The 21,242-nt window shown below is 52.2% G+C and overlaps 7 protein-coding genes across 7 annotated transcripts; 4 read left to right on the forward strand and 3 right to left on the reverse strand.

The window, feature by feature from the left end:
- Positions 1-1,458: 1,458 nt before the first annotated feature.
- On the reverse strand, positions 1,459-1,956 carry P168DRAFT_157222 (uncharacterized protein). The gene is made up of 2 exons (XM_024832835.1): positions 1,709-1,956; positions 1,459-1,603 (listed from the first exon to the last, which is right to left on the reverse strand). The coding sequence occupies exons 1-2, from the start codon at positions 1,867-1,869 to the stop codon at positions 1,552-1,554; spliced, it is 213 nt and encodes a 70-aa protein (XP_024692957.1). The 5' UTR covers positions 1,870-1,956; the 3' UTR covers positions 1,459-1,551.
- Positions 1,957-2,791, reverse strand: P168DRAFT_157221 (zinc finger HIT domain-containing protein). Its single transcript, XM_024832834.1, has 2 exons — positions 2,620-2,791; positions 1,957-2,540 (listed from the first exon to the last, which is right to left on the reverse strand). The coding sequence occupies exons 1-2, from the start codon at positions 2,688-2,690 to the stop codon at positions 2,045-2,047; spliced, it is 567 nt and encodes a 188-aa protein (XP_024692958.1). The 5' UTR covers positions 2,691-2,791; the 3' UTR covers positions 1,957-2,044.
- A 1,315-nt stretch (positions 2,792-4,106) lies between these two features.
- P168DRAFT_327331 (NifU family protein) lies at positions 4,107-5,845 on the forward strand. The gene is made up of 3 exons (XM_024841225.1): positions 4,107-4,838; positions 4,916-5,452; positions 5,540-5,845. The coding sequence occupies exons 1-3, from the start codon at positions 4,548-4,550 to the stop codon at positions 5,684-5,686; spliced, it is 975 nt and encodes a 324-aa protein (XP_024692959.1). The 5' UTR covers positions 4,107-4,547; the 3' UTR covers positions 5,687-5,845.
- A 2,401-nt stretch (positions 5,846-8,246) lies between these two features.
- Positions 8,247-8,929, reverse strand: P168DRAFT_290444 (uncharacterized protein). The gene is made up of 2 exons (XM_024837212.1): positions 8,866-8,929; positions 8,247-8,622 (listed from the first exon to the last, which is right to left on the reverse strand). Exons 1-2 carry the CDS (start codon positions 8,887-8,889, stop codon positions 8,275-8,277), a joined length of 372 nt encoding a protein of 123 aa, XP_024692960.1. The 5' UTR covers positions 8,890-8,929; the 3' UTR covers positions 8,247-8,274.
- A 1,887-nt stretch (positions 8,930-10,816) lies between these two features.
- On the forward strand, positions 10,817-13,620 carry P168DRAFT_297241 (PSP1 domain protein; the record flags this gene model as incomplete). The annotated part of the gene is made up of 4 exons (XM_024838163.1): positions 10,817-11,225; positions 11,282-11,475; positions 11,547-13,021; positions 13,089-13,620. The coding sequence occupies 4 exons, from the start codon at positions 10,817-10,819 to the stop codon at positions 13,618-13,620; spliced, it is 2,610 nt and encodes an 869-aa protein (XP_024692961.1).
- Positions 13,621-14,780: 1,160 nt separating this feature from the next.
- On the forward strand, positions 14,781-16,161 carry P168DRAFT_253415 (60S ribosomal protein eL15). The gene is made up of 5 exons (XM_024834377.1): positions 14,781-14,833; positions 14,946-15,032; positions 15,308-15,464; positions 15,521-15,747; positions 15,807-16,161. Exons 2-5 carry the CDS (start codon positions 14,946-14,948, stop codon positions 15,945-15,947), a joined length of 612 nt encoding a protein of 203 aa, XP_024692962.1. The 5' UTR covers positions 14,781-14,833; the 3' UTR covers positions 15,948-16,161.
- Positions 16,162-16,558: 397 nt separating this feature from the next.
- Positions 16,559-20,882, forward strand: P168DRAFT_290447 (HECT-type E3 ubiquitin-protein ligase). Its single transcript, XM_024837213.1, has 5 exons — positions 16,559-16,750; positions 16,804-17,169; positions 17,250-17,592; positions 17,675-19,774; positions 19,836-20,882. Exons 2-5 carry the CDS (start codon positions 17,056-17,058, stop codon positions 20,753-20,755), a joined length of 3,477 nt encoding a protein of 1,158 aa, XP_024692963.1. The 5' UTR covers positions 16,559-16,750; positions 16,804-17,055; the 3' UTR covers positions 20,756-20,882.
- The last annotated feature ends 360 nt before the right edge of the window (positions 20,883-21,242 follow it).

Genomic DNA, 21,242 nt, shown 5'->3' on the forward strand with positions numbered 1-21,242 from the left:
CGGAGTACAGACTACAGAGTAATATCCACCAGACTCTAGCAACCATGCACACCGTGTGTTGATCTATCAATCAATCCCTTACCGTGACAAAATAGAGGTGAGACCGGATGACGATCAGCCTTGACGAAATGTCAAAAAAAGAAAATATCAATAAACCTATGAAAGAAAAGAAGAAAATAAATACAGAAAAGATGCATAATCGGCCCAGCCCTTGAACGAGTCAGAAAGCTCACCATTGGTTTGTCTGTGATGGGACTGGAATCCAGGAATGTGACTGATGTACGATGATGATGGCAGGCACGAGACGTCCTGATCTCATCGTGGCCTGAATCTGTACGCTGACGTCTGGATGGAGGGATATGATGAAGGGATACCTTGGTATCTTGATAGTCGGAAATACAGTGAACACGGTCGTCTACCACGATCTGGGTTGTTGGTTGGCGCGATTCGTCAAGAGTCTCATCATATCGATTCGCAATCCTTCAACCTTGAACTCGGTTGTCTTCCGTGTCCCCCCCGCCATTTATGACTTCTGATTTGCTGCTAAAGGTTGAGTTTGACCCTATCGCCAGATCCCTAGCCCTACTCCTTTGGCCTCCACCCTCCAGCTGGAAGGAGCTAGACAGGGACACTAGCTCTGACACTTGGTCAGCTTGTCAGCTGTGGGAAAAGATTCCCATTGGAAAGATAACTCAATAAAAAATAGGATTGATCATGAAAAAGGAAGGAAATAAATGAAATAAATAAGAAAAACTCGCTTAACTCGTATCTGTATGGACTATGGACTTAGTATGATATGGATCGTGTACTCCGTTTTCCCTCATACGGAGTAGTGAGGATGGAGTATCCGTAGATTCCGTACCATCAATCGGTCCTCCTGAGCATTGAAAACCGAGCATATCTTGACCTGGGCTGGGCATGGTGGAGTCGTGGATAAGTCAAGCTGGCTACACTAACATTCGTAGGCAACTCGGCTCCGTTGGAATAGTATGTACCTCGATTGCTGAGTTGTAATTGCTATTCGACCAGTTGGCGACGGATATCTGCAATTGTAATCCCAACTCAATAGTCATGCCAATTGTAGTCAATTTAGATCGACTTGACTCGTTCATGCAAAGGTTGTATATGTATAGATGGAGATACTCATAAATAGCTACTCGCCAACATCTTGCGATCATTCCTTTGGTCCAACTCCACCGGTAACTCGGGCTAGTTGACAGCCATCAATCAACCTTCCAGTGAACTCGGCTTCATGTGTTCGCGGAAAAGATGACCAGTCAATCATCCTTCAGGGGGGGATTCTTCCCCCTCCCCAGCCATGACAATCGGTTGATCATCCATCGACTAACTCAGCTACTGCCGAGGACAGGCGACGATTAATGGGGCAAGAATCATACCCAGCCCGGTCGAGACTCACCGACAGGTCCCCGACGCTTTTCTAGTTACTTGGTTCCCGTTTGTTAGCGCTCCTGGTGTATCGACCGTCCTTCTTGCAGCCCTTGAGTCCTTCGTTCATTGATAGATCGTTGATTTTGGTTTTGATGTTTATTGCTATGATTTCTGAACTTTTTTTTCTGGATCCGTTGGGCCAATCCGAGGCCGACTAAAGGTGGTGCCATCGTTAGCCCCATGTCTTTCCTTTGTCTGAGACCGGCAACTGGAGCCCTAAAGGGTCCGTTCTCTACACCGAATATTCGTCCTAGCTTACTGTGGTCTTTCGCTATTCAATGCACGCCAACTCGTACCCTGGTTTATTGGTGATCCATCGATTTGTATGGCTCGCCATCCTGCTTTTCCGAGACATTTTCTTCGTCGGACAGGGGTTGCTCCTCTACTGAGGAATCCAATTGTCATCGTCCCGATTCTCATGCGGTCGTGGAGTCCTTCCTGGCCTATCTCATCCAAGCAATCGTTTCCACTAGAGGCCTTCCTCGGCGATATCAAGCCTGGGCCATATGGTCCCAAAGGCGTCGGTGTCACTCGCCTCCGTCCCCGCCGACATCCTTGGAAGGCTGATGGGACGCCCCGAGGCCCCACCTCCCTTTCATACACCCTCCCCGGATGGAGCCTGATCTTCTCCAATCACCAGAGTCATGAATCGGACGAATCCTTCCGCTTTCTGTCCGATCTCCGATCCATCGTCACATCTTTCCCGGAGCTTTCTAACTTTGCCTAATCCGCGGTTGAACCCTTTTTCGCGAGTCCAGGGTCCTCGGTTCCGGTGCGCTCCTCCTCCTCTGCCTCGCTGGCCAAATCCCCGTCCGCGACCGGCAAACTGCGGCGGCTCAACCCACTCTTCTTCGAGGGTCGTCTTGTAGATTTCTCGTAGCTCCTCGCGAAGCGAAGGATATCGGTCCAAGAGCTCTGTGAGCTGGGCGGATGACCCTACTGCGGGCGGACGGACAGCATCGTCCTCGGCGCCGTGGCCGTTGACACTCTTCGACGGTTGTTGATCGTGGTTGGAGTCATCGGGCGATTTCGGTGACGGGGCTTTCGGTGCACAGTAGATCTTATGCGATTGAGTGCAGGCCAGCGAACAACTATACGAGAAATTTGCAGTCAGTTACCTTAACTCTTCTCCAACTCAATGGCATTCTCCAACTCAGTTGTTTTGCATACCTCATCAACCCACAGGTAGGACACCTGTATTTAGGAGATTCCAAACTGCAGACCTCACATGTGCTAGACATCTTGCCGACAAGCTCAGGCCAGAACCTTGAATTGGATTGTGCCCACTGCGCGTCAAGTACCTTAAAACTGTACGGTCATCATGGTACAGCCAACCATTCCAGGTTTTCTTGCACTAAAGAAGGGAGCTCCGGTAAAGTGGCGATCGGGCAGATCAACCAATTTCGTTCGAGGTACCTGGAGGATCGGAGGGAAAATAACATTGCTACAGGTCTTGGCGAGGAAGGAAATCAAGTGCCGAATCACGTGAGCTGTCAATCATTGCTGGCTGCCATACCTTCATTTCCTCTATTCCACTTTCTATACTTTCACAATACTTTTCTATGTATAAAGTCATGGAATTCATAATTGGACAGAAAGCGAGGATTCTAATCTCAGCTGAAATCGCCACATTCAAACAACGGTCCGTCCAACAACCACAGTTATATACAGGCTCCCTGATTTGATCCATATCGGTGCGGCAGTTCTACAACGGCGCATAGCAGGAAATCATATGGTTCGTCAAAAGCACCATACATGCATAGTTTGTGAGAGGGCTAGAGAGCTCCCATCCACACTTTCGTCGCGAATGTCCGGATCAGCGTCCGGCTCGCAGAAGCTCGTTCGTCAACCCGATCGATTCTAAAGAGCACAGCCGCGTCAGCAGCTTAGGATAGGGGCCTACCCCGCCTGAACATCAGTGCGGGGATATGATATCGTTGTTCAGAGATGGGTGTATACTTATCGCTTTTCGCGCCTGTTGCTGGTAGGACGAGCAAATCCTCCTTCATACTTGGCAGGATTTCTCCGATGAAGGACGGCTTCTTGGTGGAAGGTCACTTCGCCTTGTTGGGCTTTTTATTGGGCGGAGATATCAGAACGGTGGGCTGCTGAGCAAGCACCGAATGCCGTGACAATGCCGTGAAGATGTTTTATGGTCTGGTTCGACCAGAAGCAGCCTAGGAAGGGACATTCTATATACCAAGGACTTCTAGGTATATGGTGCGACCAACACTGTCAATACCCGTTATACTCTTCATATCGAACAGTGTGCTGGTCGAATAACGAGGCCATCATCGTCAGCTCTGTTCGCCACTGCTCCTTTGATCCTGACACGGCAGGTTGCTCTGTGACAGAATATCGAAACCTGTTTAATCATGTGGTGCGAATAGGAATCAAGCGCCGAGTTGTTTAATGCATTAGCATAACAAGACTATATATGTGTATACATACATCCATGGACTCTCATGCCAGCTCCATATGGAGCACCAAGTTTATTGCTCTGGACAGCCGACGGAGAAAGACAGTGGCATCGAGGGGTATCCATATCTCTGCCTCAGATAGTGCTTTGGAATACTCCCGACTGAACGATTACTATACTATAACCAATAACACCGTACATTGCATATGTTTTGTCAAAACTAGATCGAGCCACTTGCGCTATAGATATTGGTGATATTGGTGATATGGGTATGTACATGTATATATTCCAACATGGTTCTATCTACACTACATTCTGTAACTACATGCTGTCCATGTTAGTATAATCTACAGAAAGCAATACACCAGTTTGAGCTTCTCACTGCACCATCCAATGCACACATAATATCACACCGACGAAAAGAAGAACTAAGCATAAATGCAATGCCAAATCCAAATCCACTGCTCCTTGACTGTATATCAAAACGCTTGAATATGATTGGATTGGCAACCATTGTATTTGTCAGCCGAGAACACCCGAAGGTCACGTGGACCCATTGCGTCAGAGGTCCGCTAACCGGACAAAGTGCTTCTAGTCCCTCCTTGACACTTGACAATCTTTAAACACCAGAGATATACACACACCCATCTCTCGGACGACCATTTGATTATACACAAACATGTCTGTCAGCTCAACATCAGGAACCATGCTCAGGCGAACAGTCCTCGGTGCCAGACTGGGGATGCAGCCGTTGCGAGCTGGCGAAACTTCTTCCCGGGTAATCAGACCCGCGGTGTTCGGATCGTACAGGAGTGTTCATCGTTCGGCGCGGATGCCTGCCATCACGCCCTCAGAGGCTCGCCACCGGCCGACTCTCCGGCCTAACCACCAGTCTGTGTCGAGAGTCAACGGGCCGTCCAACGCGAAACGCACAATCTTCATCCAGACGGAGAACACCCCCAACCCGGATGTGAGTATTGAAACCCAGAACCACCTACGCTGTTATCTATAATATCGGATGAGCGCTCACACATATGCAACAAACAGGCCCTGAAGTTCATCCCCAACCACCGCGTCCTGCCGGAAGGCTTCCCGACATCGTTCCTCGAGTATCTTTCTCCGCGGTCGACCCTCGCCCCGCCGCATCCCTCGCCGCTGGCGGCCAACCTGCTGAACGTCGACGGCGTCTCGTCGGTCTTCTACGGTGCGGACTTCATCACCGTGACCAAGTCCAGCGACGCGAACTGGGCGCACATCAAGCCGGAGGTGTTCAGTCTGATCACGCAGACGGTGACGACCGGCGAGCCCATCGTCAACACGGTGGCCAAGACCGGCGAGCATGCGCAGGAGGGTGGCGAGGAGGAGTCGCTCAGCTTCAACGAGGAGGACGACGAGGTCGTCGCTATGATCAAGGAGCTGCTGGAGACGCGCATCCGACCTGCTATCCAGGAGGACGGTGGCGACATTGAGCTCCGCGGGTTCGAGAACGGGATCGTCATGTTGAAGCTGCGCGGTGCTTGCCGTACTTGCGACTCTAGCACTGTTACCTTGCGCAACGGTATTGAGTCCATGCTGATGCACTATGTAAGTCTTCCTTCTCTCTCTTCTTCGCTGCGGGGGGTGGGGAAACGATCGAGTAGCACCGCGACTAACAAACACTTTTCTCCACAGATCGAAGAAGTACGAGGCGTCGAGCAGGTATTGGACCAAGAAGAGGAAGTGTCCATGCACGAGTTCGCCAAGTTCGAGGAGAAGCTGCGCCAGCAGAAGGGACCCGAGGCGACAGCCAGCGGTGGTGCGATTGACGCGACATCTTAAAAGCATTTATTTGTTCTTTCCTTATTGACTTCTTTCTTGTGTATTACTGAATGGTGCGGAGTTATCTCGACTGCGCGATGCAGTTCACCATCTGCCAGCTGTATAGTGGATAAAAATAATTTAGATCCGGTAGAGGAATGACTGATATATTAAGTACATTTTAAATACATACTCAAGTATATCAGGTATATGAACCCATCTTCTCCATTCATACATAGTAAGGTAAAATCAAATGATAGGTATGGTATGGCATGACATGACACCCTTCGGGATCTCCCCGTCCACTACTCCATAGCACCTAGTCTAGTAGTAGCAGTAGTAGCAGTAGTAGTATTTTGTTGCCTGGGGCAGGGCAGGGCAGGGCAGGGGCACGCACCGCTCCACTATAGCCCCTAGTAAAAACCACTCACTACTAGACACTACGGAGCGCACCGGTGTAGACTGACTGTATCCAGGCTAACTAACCGGGTATGACTGCTCCGAGGCAATCAGCTAGGAATGGATTGTACCTGCCAATCCGATGCAACGTATATGCCACTACCTAAGCAAGGTAGGTAGGTAATGGCCTGGTCGCTACTGGATGCTAACTGCAGTGAGCTTCTCCACCATCATGAAGCTGTTTATTTCTTACCTACTTAGTTAATGCCCCGTAACTAGTAGCTTCTAGGAGTCAATATATTATCACCTTCTATTAGGTACCTGGTAGCTAAGGTAAGGCAGTGCAGGGCTCGTAATCTGACAAGTATGACATGTATGTATGGTATGGTATGGGGCGGCGTGGCGTGGCATGTTATGTCATGTCATGTCAGTGTCAGTCAAAGCGACCGGAGCTCATTCCCACAACGTCAACTGACTCACTCTCCTCCCTCAAAACCTTGGGTTGAGATTGAAGTCTGGTTGATTTAGTTGTTTTCAGTCTGGGTGGCCCGGAGCTTTTCCCCGAGACTTTCTTTCTCTTCCCTATCTTTCCTTGCCTTTCCTTTGTGGGAGGGAGGAAGAAAGAAAGTCAAAGTGAAAGTCATGGCGTAAGGAGGTTTTTTCCTTTCAATTTACTCTTGACTTGAATGGAAAAGAACAATCTGGACCATTTATGTAATTAATGAAAACCTAGTGTATTTAACTAGGGCCTATAGTACATATAATACCGTACCTAGTACGTAGGTAGTAAGCTAAGTTAGCTCGTCTCCGCACTATTAACCCGTTTGATGACGATGGTCCTGTTGCTTGCTCTAGGCTCTCTGTCTTCCCTTTTGATTGCTTCCCCGCAATGTGGTCTACTTACTTCCTCCATACATTGAAGCTAGGAGCTTGACAACATGTGCCTGTTAAGTAATGCTCTAGTGCCTGTGGGCTCCAGTCCATTAACTGATCCACTGTAACTGAACTTTTGTCCCTTCCGAGGATTGACCCTCCGAGGGTAACATGGATCACGACACTATGACGTCTACATCTTGTATTCCGAGGAGAACATAGGATGAAAGAAAGAAAGGAAGAGCGAGTGCTGGGTTGTGGATTGCGCCACATTGTTTCTTCAACTTGTCTGTTCAGAGTTAATTATTTTGTATTATTCACTACTGATGCTTACTTTCTTACTTTCCTCCTCTTATTATGTTATGAATATATTATGTTAAATCACCAAGTCAATAGATACCTAATAGGTCATTGATTCTTCGCTGGATTTACTGTACTATAGCCTAGTTAGTGATAATATTATTATGCATGTACTTCCATCCGAGCAGCCGACCACGATCTTCCCCTCTCTCCGCATCTTGGTACGTCCGAGCTCCCTGCTAGTCTGAGGGGGAAAAGACTTAAAGAGTGTACTACACAGTAAGAGAGGAGACAGAAAGAAAGGAGGGGTTGATGAGGGATTGGATCCCTGGTTTTCCTCGATGCATGTCGGACGGATGAGGTTAATCCGGGGTAGGTGGGAAGTGGTCTCGTCCAATCGGCTCTATATCGACTTTGGTTTGTGCCGTCCGTGATATTTTATTTTATTTTATATATATATATATATATATATTTATTTAAATTTGATAGAATACTTATATAGGGGAAGATTCATGATTGCTATCATATTTTAAGAACAAGTATAATAATAATAATAATAATGATGATGGTACTACTCTACCAGTTACCATAGGCCAGTCAGAACCCCGGACGATCGTCGACCTGGTGCCTCCACCGTGACCCACTGCGAAGCGTTCCATCGGCCGTTCCTATCCTTTTATTATATTGATTTTCGAAAAGAAAGTCGAAAGATATTATAATATTTCTTCTAATAAAGACAGAATAAATCAAAATAGAAGAGATAATAAAAAAGATCGAAGAAGAAGTGTACATGCCAACTTGTACATTACATTGCGCATGCACATGCACTGCATCCGATCAATCATTCGAATGAATGGTCCTGATGCGATGGATGCTTCGGATCGAGGACTGTCCATTTGATTGAATGTACGACTTGATTCATTGGAGGGGATGTGCTAGAGATTGCTGGAATAATAATTCTTATTTTCTGTTGTTATTTCCATTCTATAATCCATCTATCGTCCAGGAGAAAGAAATGTCCAGATCGGATCAAGTATCTAGACTCCCGTCGATTTACCCCGCCCTTTGTTAGTCCTCCGTCTCGACTGTCGGTCATCCGTGGTGACGGTGGGTAACCCATTCCCCCCTCTTCGTTGATTTGATTGATTTATATCCTTACCCAGCCAAAGAGAGCGACAGAAGAAAGGCACAAACCCAAAGAGAGAAGAGAGAAGAGAGAAAAGAGGAAAAGAGAAGTGAAGATTTGCGCCACTGCTAGTCAACCCGTGGCTCGTTCCTTTCCGACTCCTGCTTTCCCACCAGTCACTGTTCACTGTCCACTCGGCGCCCCGTTCCACTTCCAGCCAGAGCTCTCCAGAGTCCAGTTCTTCCTCTAGCTCGACTAAGTAAGTTGCTCTCTCTACTGTATTTTATTCCATTTAACATCCTCTCCTCTTGATTTCCTTCCTTTCCTTTCTCCCCCATCCTCCTCCATCCTCCTCCATCCTCCATCCTCTATCCTCTGTCCTCTGTCCTCCAATCTACCGACGTCTATCGTCGATTACTCCACTGTACAACAGCCTCTTCTTTCCTCTCACTTCCCCTTTCCCTCCTTCGTGCCATCCTTTTAGATTAACCCCAGAAAAAAGGAATCCTCTCGTCACTGACATCATTTTGTCCTTTTCCCCTTCTTCACCATCCTACGTTTTTTCGCCTTCGAATAATCCACCCCTGACGGTTCTCTGTCCAAACCGTTCACGTGGTTGCGCCCTAGGGTCTCTTTCGCATCGACGGGCCCATCGAACAGCGTCGCAACCCGTCACATCAGCCAATACCGCATTGGCGAGTTTCCACCGCACCTTGCTCTTCGCATCGACATCCCCTCCTCCTTCTCACATCGTTAGTGAAAAGAAGAGAAAACAAAAAATACAAACAAAAAAAATAAAAAAGATAAAAGAGGGAAGAAAAAAGGTAAAGAACAAGATAAATTCGAAAGACAAGATCCAACAAGAGAAAAACGAAACAAGAAGGTTGTACCACCATCCACTCGATTATCGTCCGATCGTTTCGCCGTGTCTTCCTTTCCTTCCTCCGAGCGACGCTTCGCTCTCCTTTGACTTGCGCTCGTTCGCATCAAGATGCGCTGCTCTTGACGAGATCGACCGACTCTTAAATACTGGAGACTGCTTTCCGAACGTCATTCGTCTTGTCACGTCACCTTACCCGCAACCCTCTCATCCCGGTTTACCATCGGTTGCGACCATAGAGCTCCCCACCACCTTTTTTTTTGTCGCCGTTTCCACGCAGAGAAATTGACGCGGCGTGGGGATATCATACCATTTGATCGGGGCTTTACAGAACAGGGGACATCAGGCCAGAGACCTTTACCCAGACGAAGATAGCGGGTCAGAGGGGCTCTTGGCTTGTTTGATGGAAGCCTGTTTACGACCATCTGTCTCGACTGCTTCGCCTGCGACCATTTCGCATTTCGCTCTCCTTCGCTTTTCTACCTCCGGAGTCTCTCGTTGCCAGACCCCCGAAGCCTGGTCGCTTCTCTCGGGCGCGAATCGACCTTCGCACCGGCCACATTCAATTTGACTGAAAGACTGGGGTTCTTGTTTGGGTTTGGATAGATTATAAAAGTTTCCCTTTGCTTTATCACTAGATTGGTAAGTTCCATCGGGCGGTGGCGACGGGACCGACCACTGACTCAAGGGCTGCTGCAGACGCGATCACGACTTCGGCTGTTTTTATTTCGAGATCTGTTTCCAATATCTGCGCTATCACATCGGATCCTGGTTTGATCTGTGATTGTAATCTTTTAAAGGGTATGTGAAGAGGTCGCATCTACCCCGCGTGGTCTTACACTGTTCCTTGGTACCTGTTTGCCACTTTTCTTTGTCCTGGTGTTGCAGCATTGGCAGAAGAGTGTCTGGGTGGATTCGTACTTCCCTTGTTTCTTGATCGGAGCGGGAACCAGTGGGATCGGATCGTCATATCGATTGGGTTCGGCCCAGTCAGAGTCTGCTTATCACTTGACTATATGTGTCGCTCGCCGTTTCCATATTTGTTACCTGTCCAGTCCGTGCCTCCTGCTTCTGCAATCTCAACTGATATCCAGGCGCAAGGAGTGTAACTCGGTTGCCTATCTGTTTACATCTTCTTCCCTTATTTGAAAGCTATCACTCCGTCTATGATGCTAACCACTCATCCTTACATCAGGTGACCGCGACGCAGACTGAGCTTGAAGCTGCTTTCATCCTTACCCCGTTCGCGTGAATATCGTGCTGGACGGGCTTAACCATCGACGTGGTGATCAAATAGAAACATTCCCTACTCTCACTCGTCCAGACTGACGTCATTTATTGCCCACCCAACATCGGTAAGTGGTTTGACTGCTCGACGTGATATGTGTCGCCCTTGCCTGGCCTAGCCCCTTTGGCTTGCGAGTGGGTCTGGAATTTAGTCATTGCATGCCTCATCAACGGCAACGTCACGCCTTTTATTGGATGGTCGACTGATAGCTGGATCTAGTCCCTCAATATATCTTCCTGTCACGCAACCTGCGACGTACAGGCTAATCTGTCCCCTGAAACAACCATGGCTGCGCCACCCAGCAAGTCTACCCAGGCTCCCAAGCCTATCACCCCCTCGTCGAATGCGAGCAATGCATCCGCTAGGCTGGAGAAGTCCCACCCGGGGGTTCGTCGCTCCACTCCGGATTCTGACGCCCTGGCATCGTCTGACGATGATGGAGATCATTCGCAACTCGCGTCGTCCTCGATGAACGTGCCTCCACCGAAGCCTGCGCGTCGTACCTCGTGGCTGAATGAAATCCCGGCCAACCCCCCTCGCAAGGCCTCGCTGCCGGCCACGGGACCGCTGTCGTCCGGTGCTTCGAACCCGACGAGCCCGGCGACCGATCAGACCGGCTGGCCCACGAACACGGCCCCCGGCATGGTCAGCTCGATTGGCTGGAACCATGTCGGAAGCGGCTCTTCGCCGTGGGGTACTGGCATCTGGAACACCGAGTCGCGCAAAGAACCCCCGCCCCGGCTGGCTGAGATCATTCCTTCGCCGACCATGACCAACCCCCCGCGGCGGGCAACTACTTCAACGAGGAGCTGCTGAGCCCGACCGCCCGCACGGCGTCGGGCGACTCGGCTATTCCGTTCTCCATCCCCCTCCACCCGACGCCCAAGACCTACCGTTCGCAGTCATATTCTGTCGGCCAGCTCGACCCGGAATTCCTCAACTTGGTGTCCACCAAATCAGCCACCCAGCCCCAGCCCAGCCTCAGCCTCACCCCCACCCCCAACCCCAGCATCAGCCCCAGCCCCAGCACCCCAACGGTCGACCCCGGAACGGCCAGTTCTCCGCCCTGCAACATCGCTCGTCTCGACCGAGTCTGCTAGGGGAACTCGGCCACGACCCCGCGACGCTGGGTCGCGTGCGCGAGGACGAGGACGACGGCGGAAGCCCCAGCGGATCGGACCGAAGCTCCAACCACTATACCATGAGCCAGGCACGCACCATCGAGCAGCTATCCCGGGAGAACGCGCTCTTGCGACAGGCCGCCGGGCAGTTGGACAGCGGTGGCATGTCGTCTGCTTCAGCGACGAGCGGCTATGTCGCCGGCCCCAATGCGGGCATCCACAACATCCATCGCATCCGTGGGAGCGTCCCCGAAGAGACCGACCTGGCGGTGGAGGATTTAGACGAGTTGGGGGATATCCCTGGCTACAGCAATATCCACAGCAACACCCGGAGGCGCTTCTCGGAGCACTCTGCCAACCTGGAGAGGCAGCTCCCGGCATTTGCACCCTCCGGAAACCGCGCTCTGGAGAATATGCGCAAGGCCCACTGGCAGACGTCCTTGGACTTCGGCGGCGTGACCGATATTCCCCAGAGTCGACGGCACTCGTTTGCCGACATTCCGATCCGCCACACTTCCGTCTCTGGCGAGTCCCAAGCGCCCCCGGGCCCGAGACCGGGGATGGGGGACCGGGACGATGGCTTTGCCGGCATGGGGGAGAATCCCCTGTCGAGCGCACAGGTCCAAAACCGTGAGTATCAACGCTTCCATGTGGCCCCTCGCCCCGAGGAGCATGAATTGGAGACGGAATATTTACGAGCTCGTCGGTTTGCAGAGTCTTATTTTGCTCGCGACCACGCTCTTCGCGCGGCCGACGGACCCGCCGCCGTACCCACCTCCCTCCACCAGGCCTACGCCATGCCCTACGGCCGGCACCAGCCGGGGCTGGGCCACCCGCACCATAACCAACTCCTGTACATCGTGACCTTCAAGTGCCACCGAGCAGACGTCTTCTACATTCAGGAAGATACGGGTCTCCAGGTGAAGCAGGGCGATCTGGTCATTGTCGAAGCCGACCGCGGGACGGACCTGGGGACCATCCAACATGCCAACATTTCGATGCAGAAGGCCCGCGAACTGAAGCAGCAGTACGCTGAAGAACATTATAAATGGTTGATGATGTTTTCTCGGCAGGGCCAGAGTAACGGAAGTCCTGGTGCCGCCAACGCTCCGGGCGCCGGCGCCGGCGGTAGTGTCCCCGGCTTGAGCGGCAGGAGTGCCATCGGCGGCATGGGTCCCCATGGTCCCCATGCGGCGCAGGATACCGTGGCCGATATCAAGCCGAAGCTGATCAAGCGACTGGCGCAGAACCACGAGATTCTGACGTTGCGCGACAAAGAGGGCAACGAAGCCAAGGCGAAGCGCATCTGCCAGCAAAAGGTCGTGGAGCATCGGCTCAACATGGAGATTCTCGATGCGGAGTTCCAGATGTAAGTTCGCAGCAATCCCCCAGGCTCTGACGCGATGTTCCTATGCTAATCTTCGATCGCTTGACAGGGACTGGAAGAAGCTTACTTTCTACTACTTTGCGGATTCTTACATCAATTTCAACGCGCTTGTAACCGATCTGTTCAAGATCTACAAGACCAGAATCTGGATGTCGGCCATCAATCCGGCGTCCTTCGTTACCCCACCCACCGGGGGCCTGCAGCCGAACCCATTATATACCCCGGAGGCGCAAGCGGAGCGTCCCCACCCCCATGAGGGTCGCGGCTATGGTCACGCCAGAGACGGTATCGATGCCGGACGAGAGGGCGGTGCCAACCAGATGGGCATGATGCGGAACGCCTACGTGGATTCGTATCAGCCGTTTGGCCACAGCCCTCGGCAGCCGGAGCCGGGACTGGGCGGACTTGCGTCTGCAGACCCTTTCTCTCCGCCCGCATACAACCCGAACGCCTACGGTGGTTTAGACTCGAGCTATGGCGATTATGCCGGCCCCAACGGCCCCAGCCCTGGCCCTTCGCGTCTCCACCCCACGGCGGGGGACTGGACCAGTCGATTCCAAGGATTATCCCTGGGGTCTTGAACTGATCCTATGACCCATGACACCTTGTGATACTCGATGTTGTACTGTGTGCTACAACACTATCGCCACTTTTCTTTTCTTCCGTCTGTTTTCTTTTTCTTGTTCGGAAATACACTTTCGTTTTCAAAGACCGTCGCCCAACGTTCAGGATGCGGCTTGTACTCAGTTCTCGTCTCTTCTCTTTGCAATGGTTCTTGACTGCCCGGTGTTTTTGCTCGTTTTGTTTCCCTTATGTGATGTGCTTTTTTTACAAGAGACTAGAAATCATGTGCAACGGTTTTTTTAACACAGAGATTGACGATCCATCGCTAGCTGCTGATACCTAATAGACTTTCAGTTTTATGACTTGATGGCTGGGCTGTGGAGACATCTGCTTTCATTGATTCTTTCCTCTTTCCTTCTTTACCTTTTTATTATCTATTATGTGACTTTCTCCTTGATCTGGGGACTACTACACCAGTGGATCAATTGAAAGCAGGCCCATCTCTACATCCAAGCCATCCTTTCCACTCCTTCGATTCCTACCTTCATGTACTAATTTCTGTCCTTAACGGGTTCTATCCGGCTGTTACCGTGATTGTGCTTCTCCCACCGTCGCTTTTGCTTCCTTGCTTGCTTTGCTTTGCTTGCTTTGCCTTGCTTTGTTGGCGGGGGTCGGGTTCAAGTACACGAGCAGATTTTTTTTAATTTCTTTTACTCTACTTGATGACTTAAATTTGCTTTGCTTGATTTTCTTTAGTGTTATTAGATCAGAAATGAAGACTGAGATTAGATTGATTTTGATAGATCTGTTTGCTATTGAGTGAGCGTAAATAAGATACCTACTATAACCAAGTCTGTTGTACTGGGAAGTACTGCATTAGATAGCGATAGTATTGGCTTTTGGGACGTGCTGCCTTGTAGCCTGAGCAGGTGCTTTGGCCTGAGCACATTTGCCTTGTTTGCCTGGTGGCCTGAGCGGATTGCCAAGAAACAAACCAAACAAAGAAACAAACAGGACAAAACATTTCAGGAAAAAAAAAAAATTGAAAAGGTCTGACAGCCTGAGGCATCAAACCAAGCTGACTCCGCCTGATTGGTCAAGCACGGCAGAAGCTCGCTAATTTGCTTAGTGTCCCACACACAACCTCCGTCGACCAGATCCGCTCATTCCTCCAAACTTTTACACCTGCGAGTATTCGACGACAAACCGACGACCAGCCACGCCGACAAGGTATGTTCCTACTCTGTGCTTTACAATCCTGAGAATATACGAATGCAGAATCCTAGGATTGCGTGACGATATTGCGAATTGAAAGTATCTGATAAACTAACTGCCGATCAAGATGGGTGCCCTCAAGTACGTCGAAGAGATCCAGAAGAAGAAGCAGTCCGATGTGATTCGCTTCCTGCTGCGTGTCCGTTGCTGGGAGGTGAGAACTCCCCTTTCCCACTCGATTGCCTAACGTCCCGCCGGGGTCGCTCGTGTGCTACGCCATTAGGAGAATATTTTGCGTCGGAGAGTCGAGAGAAGATTTTTTTTCGACGGGGCGGCTTCGAAAGCGAAACACCTGTTTTGAAATACTTTTGAATACGCCGGCGGATCATAAATGGATGTGGCACACAAGAGGCTCTGGCCCGTACGGGGGGCTTTTTCGTGTGTCTTGCTATACACTCGTTGAACTTTGCTGAGAGTGCATCAATATAGCTCCGTCAGCTGAACGCTATCCACCGCGCTTCGCGTCCTTCGCGCCCCGACAAGGCTCGTCGTCTCGGTTACAAGGCCAAGCAGGGCTATGTCGTCTACCGTATCCGTGTCCGTCGCGGTGGCCGCAAGAAGCCCGTTTCCAAGGGTGCCACTTACGGTATATTTCTCTTTCCAGATTTTTTCTTTTCCTTTTCAAAGACTAACTCCATACAGGCAAGCCCACCAACCAGGGTGTCAACCAGCTCAAGTACCAGCGTGCTCTGAGCGCCACCGCTGAGGAGCGTGTCGGCCGTCGCTGCGCCAACTTGCGTGTCCTGAACTCCTACTGGATCAACCAGGACTCGACCTACAAGTACTTCGAGGTCATCCTCGTCGACCCCCAGCACAAGGCCATCCGCCGGGATGCCCGCATCAACTGGATCTGCAACGCGGTCCACAAGGTTAGTTTCTCTTCCACGTTTGGCAGTGGTATGAAAGATTTTGTTAACATGGTTTTCAGCACCGCGAGGCCCGTGGTCTCACCTCCAGCGGCAAGAAGTCGCGTGGTATCAACAAGGGCCACCGCTACAACAACACCCGTGCTGGTCGTCGCCACACCTGGAAGCGCCAGAACACCCAGTCCTACTGGAGATACCGTTAAGTGTAGATGGGTGGTGTTGGGGGAAAAGGATGATCTCTTGGCGGATGTTTCTATATCCATCACGACTCGCTTCTTCTCTCTGCCGGGGGGCGAGCTTAATGCAACAGATCCCTTCGGATTGGATGCTAGCAAAAAACTTCCTCTTCTAATTTTTCTTCAATCGAGGAGCGGACCAGCTTTCTCGGGGTTCCTAACGAAGTATGACGACTTTATTTTCTTCCCTGCACCTGTAGACTAGACGTGTAGATCGTCGATTTGGAGGAGATGGAACCCTGCCGTTAGATATTTACAGGGTGTATCCGTATTGAGAAAGACAATGAAACCTCAATGAAGGACCAGACTTGGGTCTAGACTGCCGTCCTGAACCAGGTACCAACCACAAAGAATAGAAAGAGAAAAATAATCCATCGCCGGTTCAGGATGCAAAGGTGGTATCCACCTGGGTGTCATCCTGTCATGTCACATTGAGAGAATCTGGTCTTCATTCTTTCGATTCTTTCGATTCTTTCGGCTTCGGGTAGGGCGTAAGGCGGTGAGGGGATTTGGTTACTTTACCTTGACTGTATTGAGTGACGTATGTTGAGTATTCCTTCTTATTATCATTGACTATTCTACGTTCTATATATAGGTGGATCAGATGAGATACAATCTTCAGCTTGATTTGAGATAGTTGTCTTTCTTTCACATCCTCACTTGAAAACAATCAGTGGGTGTTATCTGAGAACAGCTTGGATGTTACATTATATGATCCCACTCCGTGATCTATCGTCGACTAAAGCATCAACAACTGAACTATTGGACTAGTAGGTACAGTTACGATGTAAATCGGATGACTGATCGGGCTAACTTCTCTCAAGATCCCCACATCGACCAACTTCCTCTTCTTGGCTGGAAACGAACGAACGAACTAAACGCTCTGGGTCCAGTTTCCCTTAATAATTCGGCAGGATCCGGTTGGACCTGAACCTAGGAACAACTAGTTACTCGACGCCTAACATCGCTCTTCTTCCCTCGAACCTTACTATCCCCCCATTTTCCACATCAACCCTCCAACCTTCAAAGAAACCATCCGCTGAGCCCTCAGTCGGTGGGATCAAATGCGCCCCCTATGCCGTTGCGCGCCACGCCCAACCACCCCTCCCACCCTCCACCACCACCACCCTCGAACCCACCCGCCGTCCGCGCCGGTCCCTCCACCATCACCCCATCGCTCATGAACAGCGTCCCCCCCATCACCTCCCCCCACGCCACAGAGGCCACTCCCGATCCATCAGCCACCCATTCCCAGCCATCGGCAACAAGCGCCATAACCGTTCGCAGAAGGAGGACTTCTTGGATTCCGACGACGACGATGATGACGATAGTGATCAAGTGACGTATCTGCCGCTGCCGGACTCCCTCGCGTCGCTGTCGACGAGCCCGCACAAGGGCCTTCCGCGTCCCTCGCCGGCCGAGGATCTGACGTCTGGGAGGTGTATGACGTGTAATTCGACTGTGCGCTGGCCGAAGCATTTGAAGGTCTTTCGCTGTACGGAGTGTTTGACGGTCAATGATTTGGAGGCTTGCAGGGAGTCGGTGGAGGCGAATCATGGGGGTAGTAACGCTAAGGATGGGAGGGGGACGGCTCCGTCCATTTCGAGGAAAGGTATGTATTCTCTACTCTTTGGCCTGGCCGTACTATACTTCTGTCGTATCTGTTGTGTCCCGTCGTACTGACTCTCGTATAGCTCTCCCGGTGTCGATCGAACGCACGCGAAGCTTACTAGATGGCTGTCTGTCGGCCTATCTTCGTCAATTGCTGGAACCCCCCGGTCCGCGACCCGGTCCGCCACCCCCGCGCACGGACAAACACCTTGCGTTGGGCCAGGATGAGAATCTGTCGCGGTCCCCGAACCAGTCGTCCTACCTGTCTGAGCCCCGGCGGCCCGCAGACCCGAGGAGTCGCAGCGCGTCTGCGTCCAGCCGCCCGGGGAAACCGGATGGGATGGGCGGGGCAGCCAACTATATGAAGCCGCTTCCGCCTCCGCCGATCCAGCACGGAGAAGGGAGGGACTCGCAAATGCGGAGTCGCGACGCGCAGAACGCACCCAAGTCGGAACGCCCGCTCCGGGGCCCCAGTCGTCCTCCCGAGTCCGATCCCGCAGACCGCCAGACGAGTCGTCCGTATATCTTCAGGGCTCTGGAGGTATACATCATCTCCCATTTCAAGGGATCGGACTACTTGAACGCCTCGTTCACCACCGGCCAGCATGTGCCGCGGGCGGCCAGCGAGAGCGCCCCTCCCAGACCGAAAGGAGAGTCGGGTAGTGCGCCGGCCCATGCGCATCCGTCATTCGAGCCCGATGCAAAGACCCTTCTGGTTGGCAACCTCGCGGAGAACTCCACGTGGTGGACGCCCGAGACCAACGGAGGCGCCAGCCACGGTCATCCGCCTGCGAAAGACAAGGGCCCCGCTACCCCCTCCCGGGCGGTCAACTCCCGCTCGCCTCGGATCAACTGGGGAGAACTCGCGCACTGGTACCACCTGATCGTGACGGCTGGATCGTTGTGGGTGGAGAAGTGGAGCGCGATGCAGCCGGACGAGCTGCGGAGCGAAGAGGATTACGCGAAGGCGCGGAGATGGGACGCGGTCGACCTGAGCGTGGTGGACCGGGAAATTACCGAGTCGCGTCTGCACCTGCACCGGACGCTCCTCAAGGCCACGGAGAACCTGCTGAAACGCCCGCGACGGCCGCTGCGCAAGCCAGAGGACACCAGGTTCCTTCTAATCTTACTGGCGAACCCGCTGATATACCCCTCCAACCCATCGCTGGCGTTACACACAACGCCCCGCGGGGACACCAGGCCCATTGATCCCCGCGATCCCAGCCAGCGAGTGACGCCGCGCGACATCAAGTCGCCCCCAACCCGCCACCGCAGCGGCGGTCCGGGACATCACTCGGGCATCGTCAAGCGCATCCTGGGTCTCCTGGCCAACTTGCCGAACGACTGCCATCACTATCTCATCTCGTGGTTTTCGCGCCTCCCCGTGTCGCAGTTTGAGAAGATCGTCGACCTGGTTGGGGGCTTCGTGACCTACCGCCTGACACGGCAACATGGACGGAAGCGGAGTCAGACTACGAACGAAGACAACAGTCTAGTCCCCAGCTTCTCGAGCGCCGCGGGAAACACCGCAGCCGAGTTGCACGCCGCGATCAACGGGTGGGGACCCAGCAAGAAGAACAACGACAAGCGGGACCAGCCGGTCGTCTACAGCGACGACTGGCAGGTCCGGGCCGCGGCGCGGGTGATGTCGCTGCTCTTCACGGCGAACAACTCGAGCGTGCATCGCAAAGCGGACGGGCCTCTAGGCGCGGCAGCGGGCTCGAGCAAAAACCAGCCTAGCCGGCGGGGACACATGATCCCTATCAGCTCTTTCTACAATACGCTCCTGGACTACAGCGACCTCGTGGCTGATTTTGAGGCGTGGGAATCCAAGACGTCCAAGTTCTCTTTCTGCCAGTACCCGTTCTTCCTCAGCATCTGGGCCAAGATCCACATCATGGAGCACGACGCTCGTCGGCAGATGGAGGTCAAAGCGCGCGAGGCTTTCTTCAATAGCATCATGAGCCGTAAGGCGGTTAGTCAGTACCTCGTGCTGAAGGTGCGGCGGGACTGTTTGGTAGAGGACAGTCTGCGGGGGGTGGGCGAGGTTGTCGGCTCCAGCCAGGAGGAGACCAAGAAGGGACTGCGGATCGAGTTTGTGGGCGAAGAGGGGATTGATGCGGGAGGGCTCCGCAAGGAGTGGTTCTTATTGCTCGTGCGGGAGATTTTCGATCCTTATCATGGTGGGTTCACCTTCGTTCTTGTCCGGGGAATGACCTGATCAATGTACTAATCGATGAGCAGGACTCTTCCTCTACGATGAAGATTCGCAATTCTGCTACTTCAACCCGTACTGCTTCGAGTCGTCCGAGCAGTTCTTCTTAGTGGGCGTGCTGCTGGGGTTAGCGATCTACAACTCAACAATCCTAGACATCGCCCTCCCACCATTCGCCTTCAAGAAGCTGCTAGCAGCAGCGCCTCTAACCAGCGGACCACAGCCATCGACAACGCGATCACCCTACAAATGCAGCCTCGACGACCTAGCCGAGTACCGCCCCGCTCTAGCCAAGGGCCTCCGCGGCCTCCTAGACTTCGAAGGTGACGTGCACGAAACATTCTGCTACGACTTCGTCGCGCACGTCGACCGCTACGGCGAAGTCGTCCCCGTGCCCCTCTGCGCAGGGGGCGAAAACCGCCCCGTCACCAACGCCAACCGCCGCGAGTTCGTCGACCTCTACGTGCACCTCATGCTCGACACAGCCGTCACGCGCCAATTCGAGCCCTTCAAACGCGGCTTCTTCACCGTCTGCGGCGGCAACGCGCTCTCCCTCTTCCGCCCCGAGGAAATCGACCTCCTCGTCCGCGGCTCCGACGAACCCCTCGACGTCGCCTCCCTCAAAGCAGTCGCCACCTACGATAACTGGCCCGACCCACGGCCTGAGTCGACTCCGACAGTGCGCTGGTTCTGGGATATCTTCGAGACGTCGCGGCCCGCCGCGCAGCGTCAGATCCTGTCGTTCATTACGGGCAGTGATCGGATTCCGGCGATGGGGGCGACGAGTTTGACGATTAGGGTGTCGTGTTTGGGAGATGATACGGCGCGGTATCCGACGGCTAGAACGTGCTTTAATATGCTGGGCTTGTATCGGTATCGGTCGAGGGGCGAGCTGGAGGGGAAGTTGTGGGAGGCGGTTGTTTGTAGTGAGGGGTTTGGGTTGAAGTAGTTTTCTTTCCTGATTCTTGTTTTTCGACTTTTTTTTTGTTGGTTGGTTGGTATACGGTATAGAGGCATTCATAGGAGCGTTACCTTTCTTTATTTATATTGGTTGAATGGGAATATTGTTATATCTACCGTATTTGCCTAATTAGAGAGATGGTAGCGACTGTGACGAGGTAGGAGGTAAATCCATCTATCTATCGGCAATACTATACTACCGTTCAACGGGTTGGTTGTAGTAGTGGTAGAGATGATGGTGGTGAATGATGTAGCGATGAGGAAGGGAGTTCCTTTCTTTCTTTTCTGAATTATGTGTCTAATTAGCTTGTTTATTTGGTTTGATATTCGTATATTCAATTTTGTTGGGGCCGAAAACGCGACACTGCTATGTGAGGCTGCCGTAGCGGTAGCGGTGGTGGTGAGTGATGATGCAGCGATGAGGGTGAGTGTTCCTTTCTTTCACCTTTTGATTACTCTATCTATTATCTAGCTGT

The sequence above is a fragment of the Aspergillus campestris genome (assembly GCF_002847485.1).
Source record: "Aspergillus campestris IBT 28561 chromosome Unknown P168scaffold_6, whole genome shotgun sequence".
Classification (NCBI taxonomy): Eukaryota; Fungi; Ascomycota; class Eurotiomycetes; order Eurotiales; family Aspergillaceae; genus Aspergillus; species Aspergillus campestris.

What these genes read in the sequence shown, in the direction of transcription:
- P168DRAFT_157222 (XM_024832835.1), bottom strand. Translation starts at nt 1,869, where the DNA reads ATGAGAATCGGGACGATGACAATTGGATTCCTCAGTAGAGGAGCAACC. An exon ending in TTGAATAGCGAAAGACCACA is followed by an intron (nt 1,604 to 1,708) that starts GTAAGCTAGGAC and finishes CACCACCTTTAG; the next exon opens with TCGGCCTCGGATTGGCCCAA.
- P168DRAFT_157221 (XM_024832834.1), bottom strand. Translation starts at nt 2,690, where the DNA reads ATGTCTAGCACATGTGAGGTCTGCAGTTTGGAATCTCCTAAATACAGG. An exon ending in CCTACCTGTGGGTTGATGAG is followed by an intron (nt 2,541 to 2,619) that starts GTATGCAAAACA and finishes TTTCTCGTATAG; the next exon opens with TTGTTCGCTGGCCTGCACTC.
- P168DRAFT_327331 (XM_024841225.1), top strand. Translation starts at nt 4,548, where the DNA reads ATGTCTGTCAGCTCAACATCAGGAACCATGCTCAGGCGAACAGTCCTC. An exon ending in AGAACACCCCCAACCCGGAT is followed by an intron (nt 4,839 to 4,915) that starts GTGAGTATTGAA and finishes TGCAACAAACAG; the next exon opens with GCCCTGAAGTTCATCCCCAA. An exon ending in AGTCCATGCTGATGCACTAT is followed by an intron (nt 5,453 to 5,539) that starts GTAAGTCTTCCT and finishes TTTTCTCCACAG; the next exon opens with ATCGAAGAAGTACGAGGCGT.
- P168DRAFT_290444 (XM_024837212.1), bottom strand. Translation starts at nt 8,889, where the DNA reads ATGATGTCAGTGACGAGAGGATTC. An exon ending in TGTCAGTGACGAGAGGATTC is followed by an intron (nt 8,623 to 8,865) that starts CTTTTTTCTGGG and finishes AGAGCAACTTAC; the next exon opens with TTAGTCGAGCTAGAGGAAGA.
- P168DRAFT_253415 (XM_024834377.1), top strand. Translation starts at nt 14,946, where the DNA reads ATGGGTGCCCTCAAGTACGTCGAAGAGATCCAGAAGAAGAAGCAGTCC. An exon ending in TGCGTGTCCGTTGCTGGGAG is followed by an intron (nt 15,033 to 15,307) that starts GTGAGAACTCCC and finishes GCATCAATATAG; the next exon opens with CTCCGTCAGCTGAACGCTAT. An exon ending in TTCCAAGGGTGCCACTTACG is followed by an intron (nt 15,465 to 15,520) that starts GTATATTTCTCT and finishes AACTCCATACAG; the next exon opens with GCAAGCCCACCAACCAGGGT.
- P168DRAFT_290447 (XM_024837213.1), top strand. Translation starts at nt 17,056, where the DNA reads ATGCCGTTGCGCGCCACGCCCAACCACCCCTCCCACCCTCCACCACCA. An exon ending in CCCCATCGCTCATGAACAGC is followed by an intron (nt 17,170 to 17,249) that starts GTCCCCCCCATC and finishes ATCGGCAACAAG; the next exon opens with CGCCATAACCGTTCGCAGAA. An exon ending in TCCGTCCATTTCGAGGAAAG is followed by an intron (nt 17,593 to 17,674) that starts GTATGTATTCTC and finishes ACTCTCGTATAG; the next exon opens with CTCTCCCGGTGTCGATCGAA.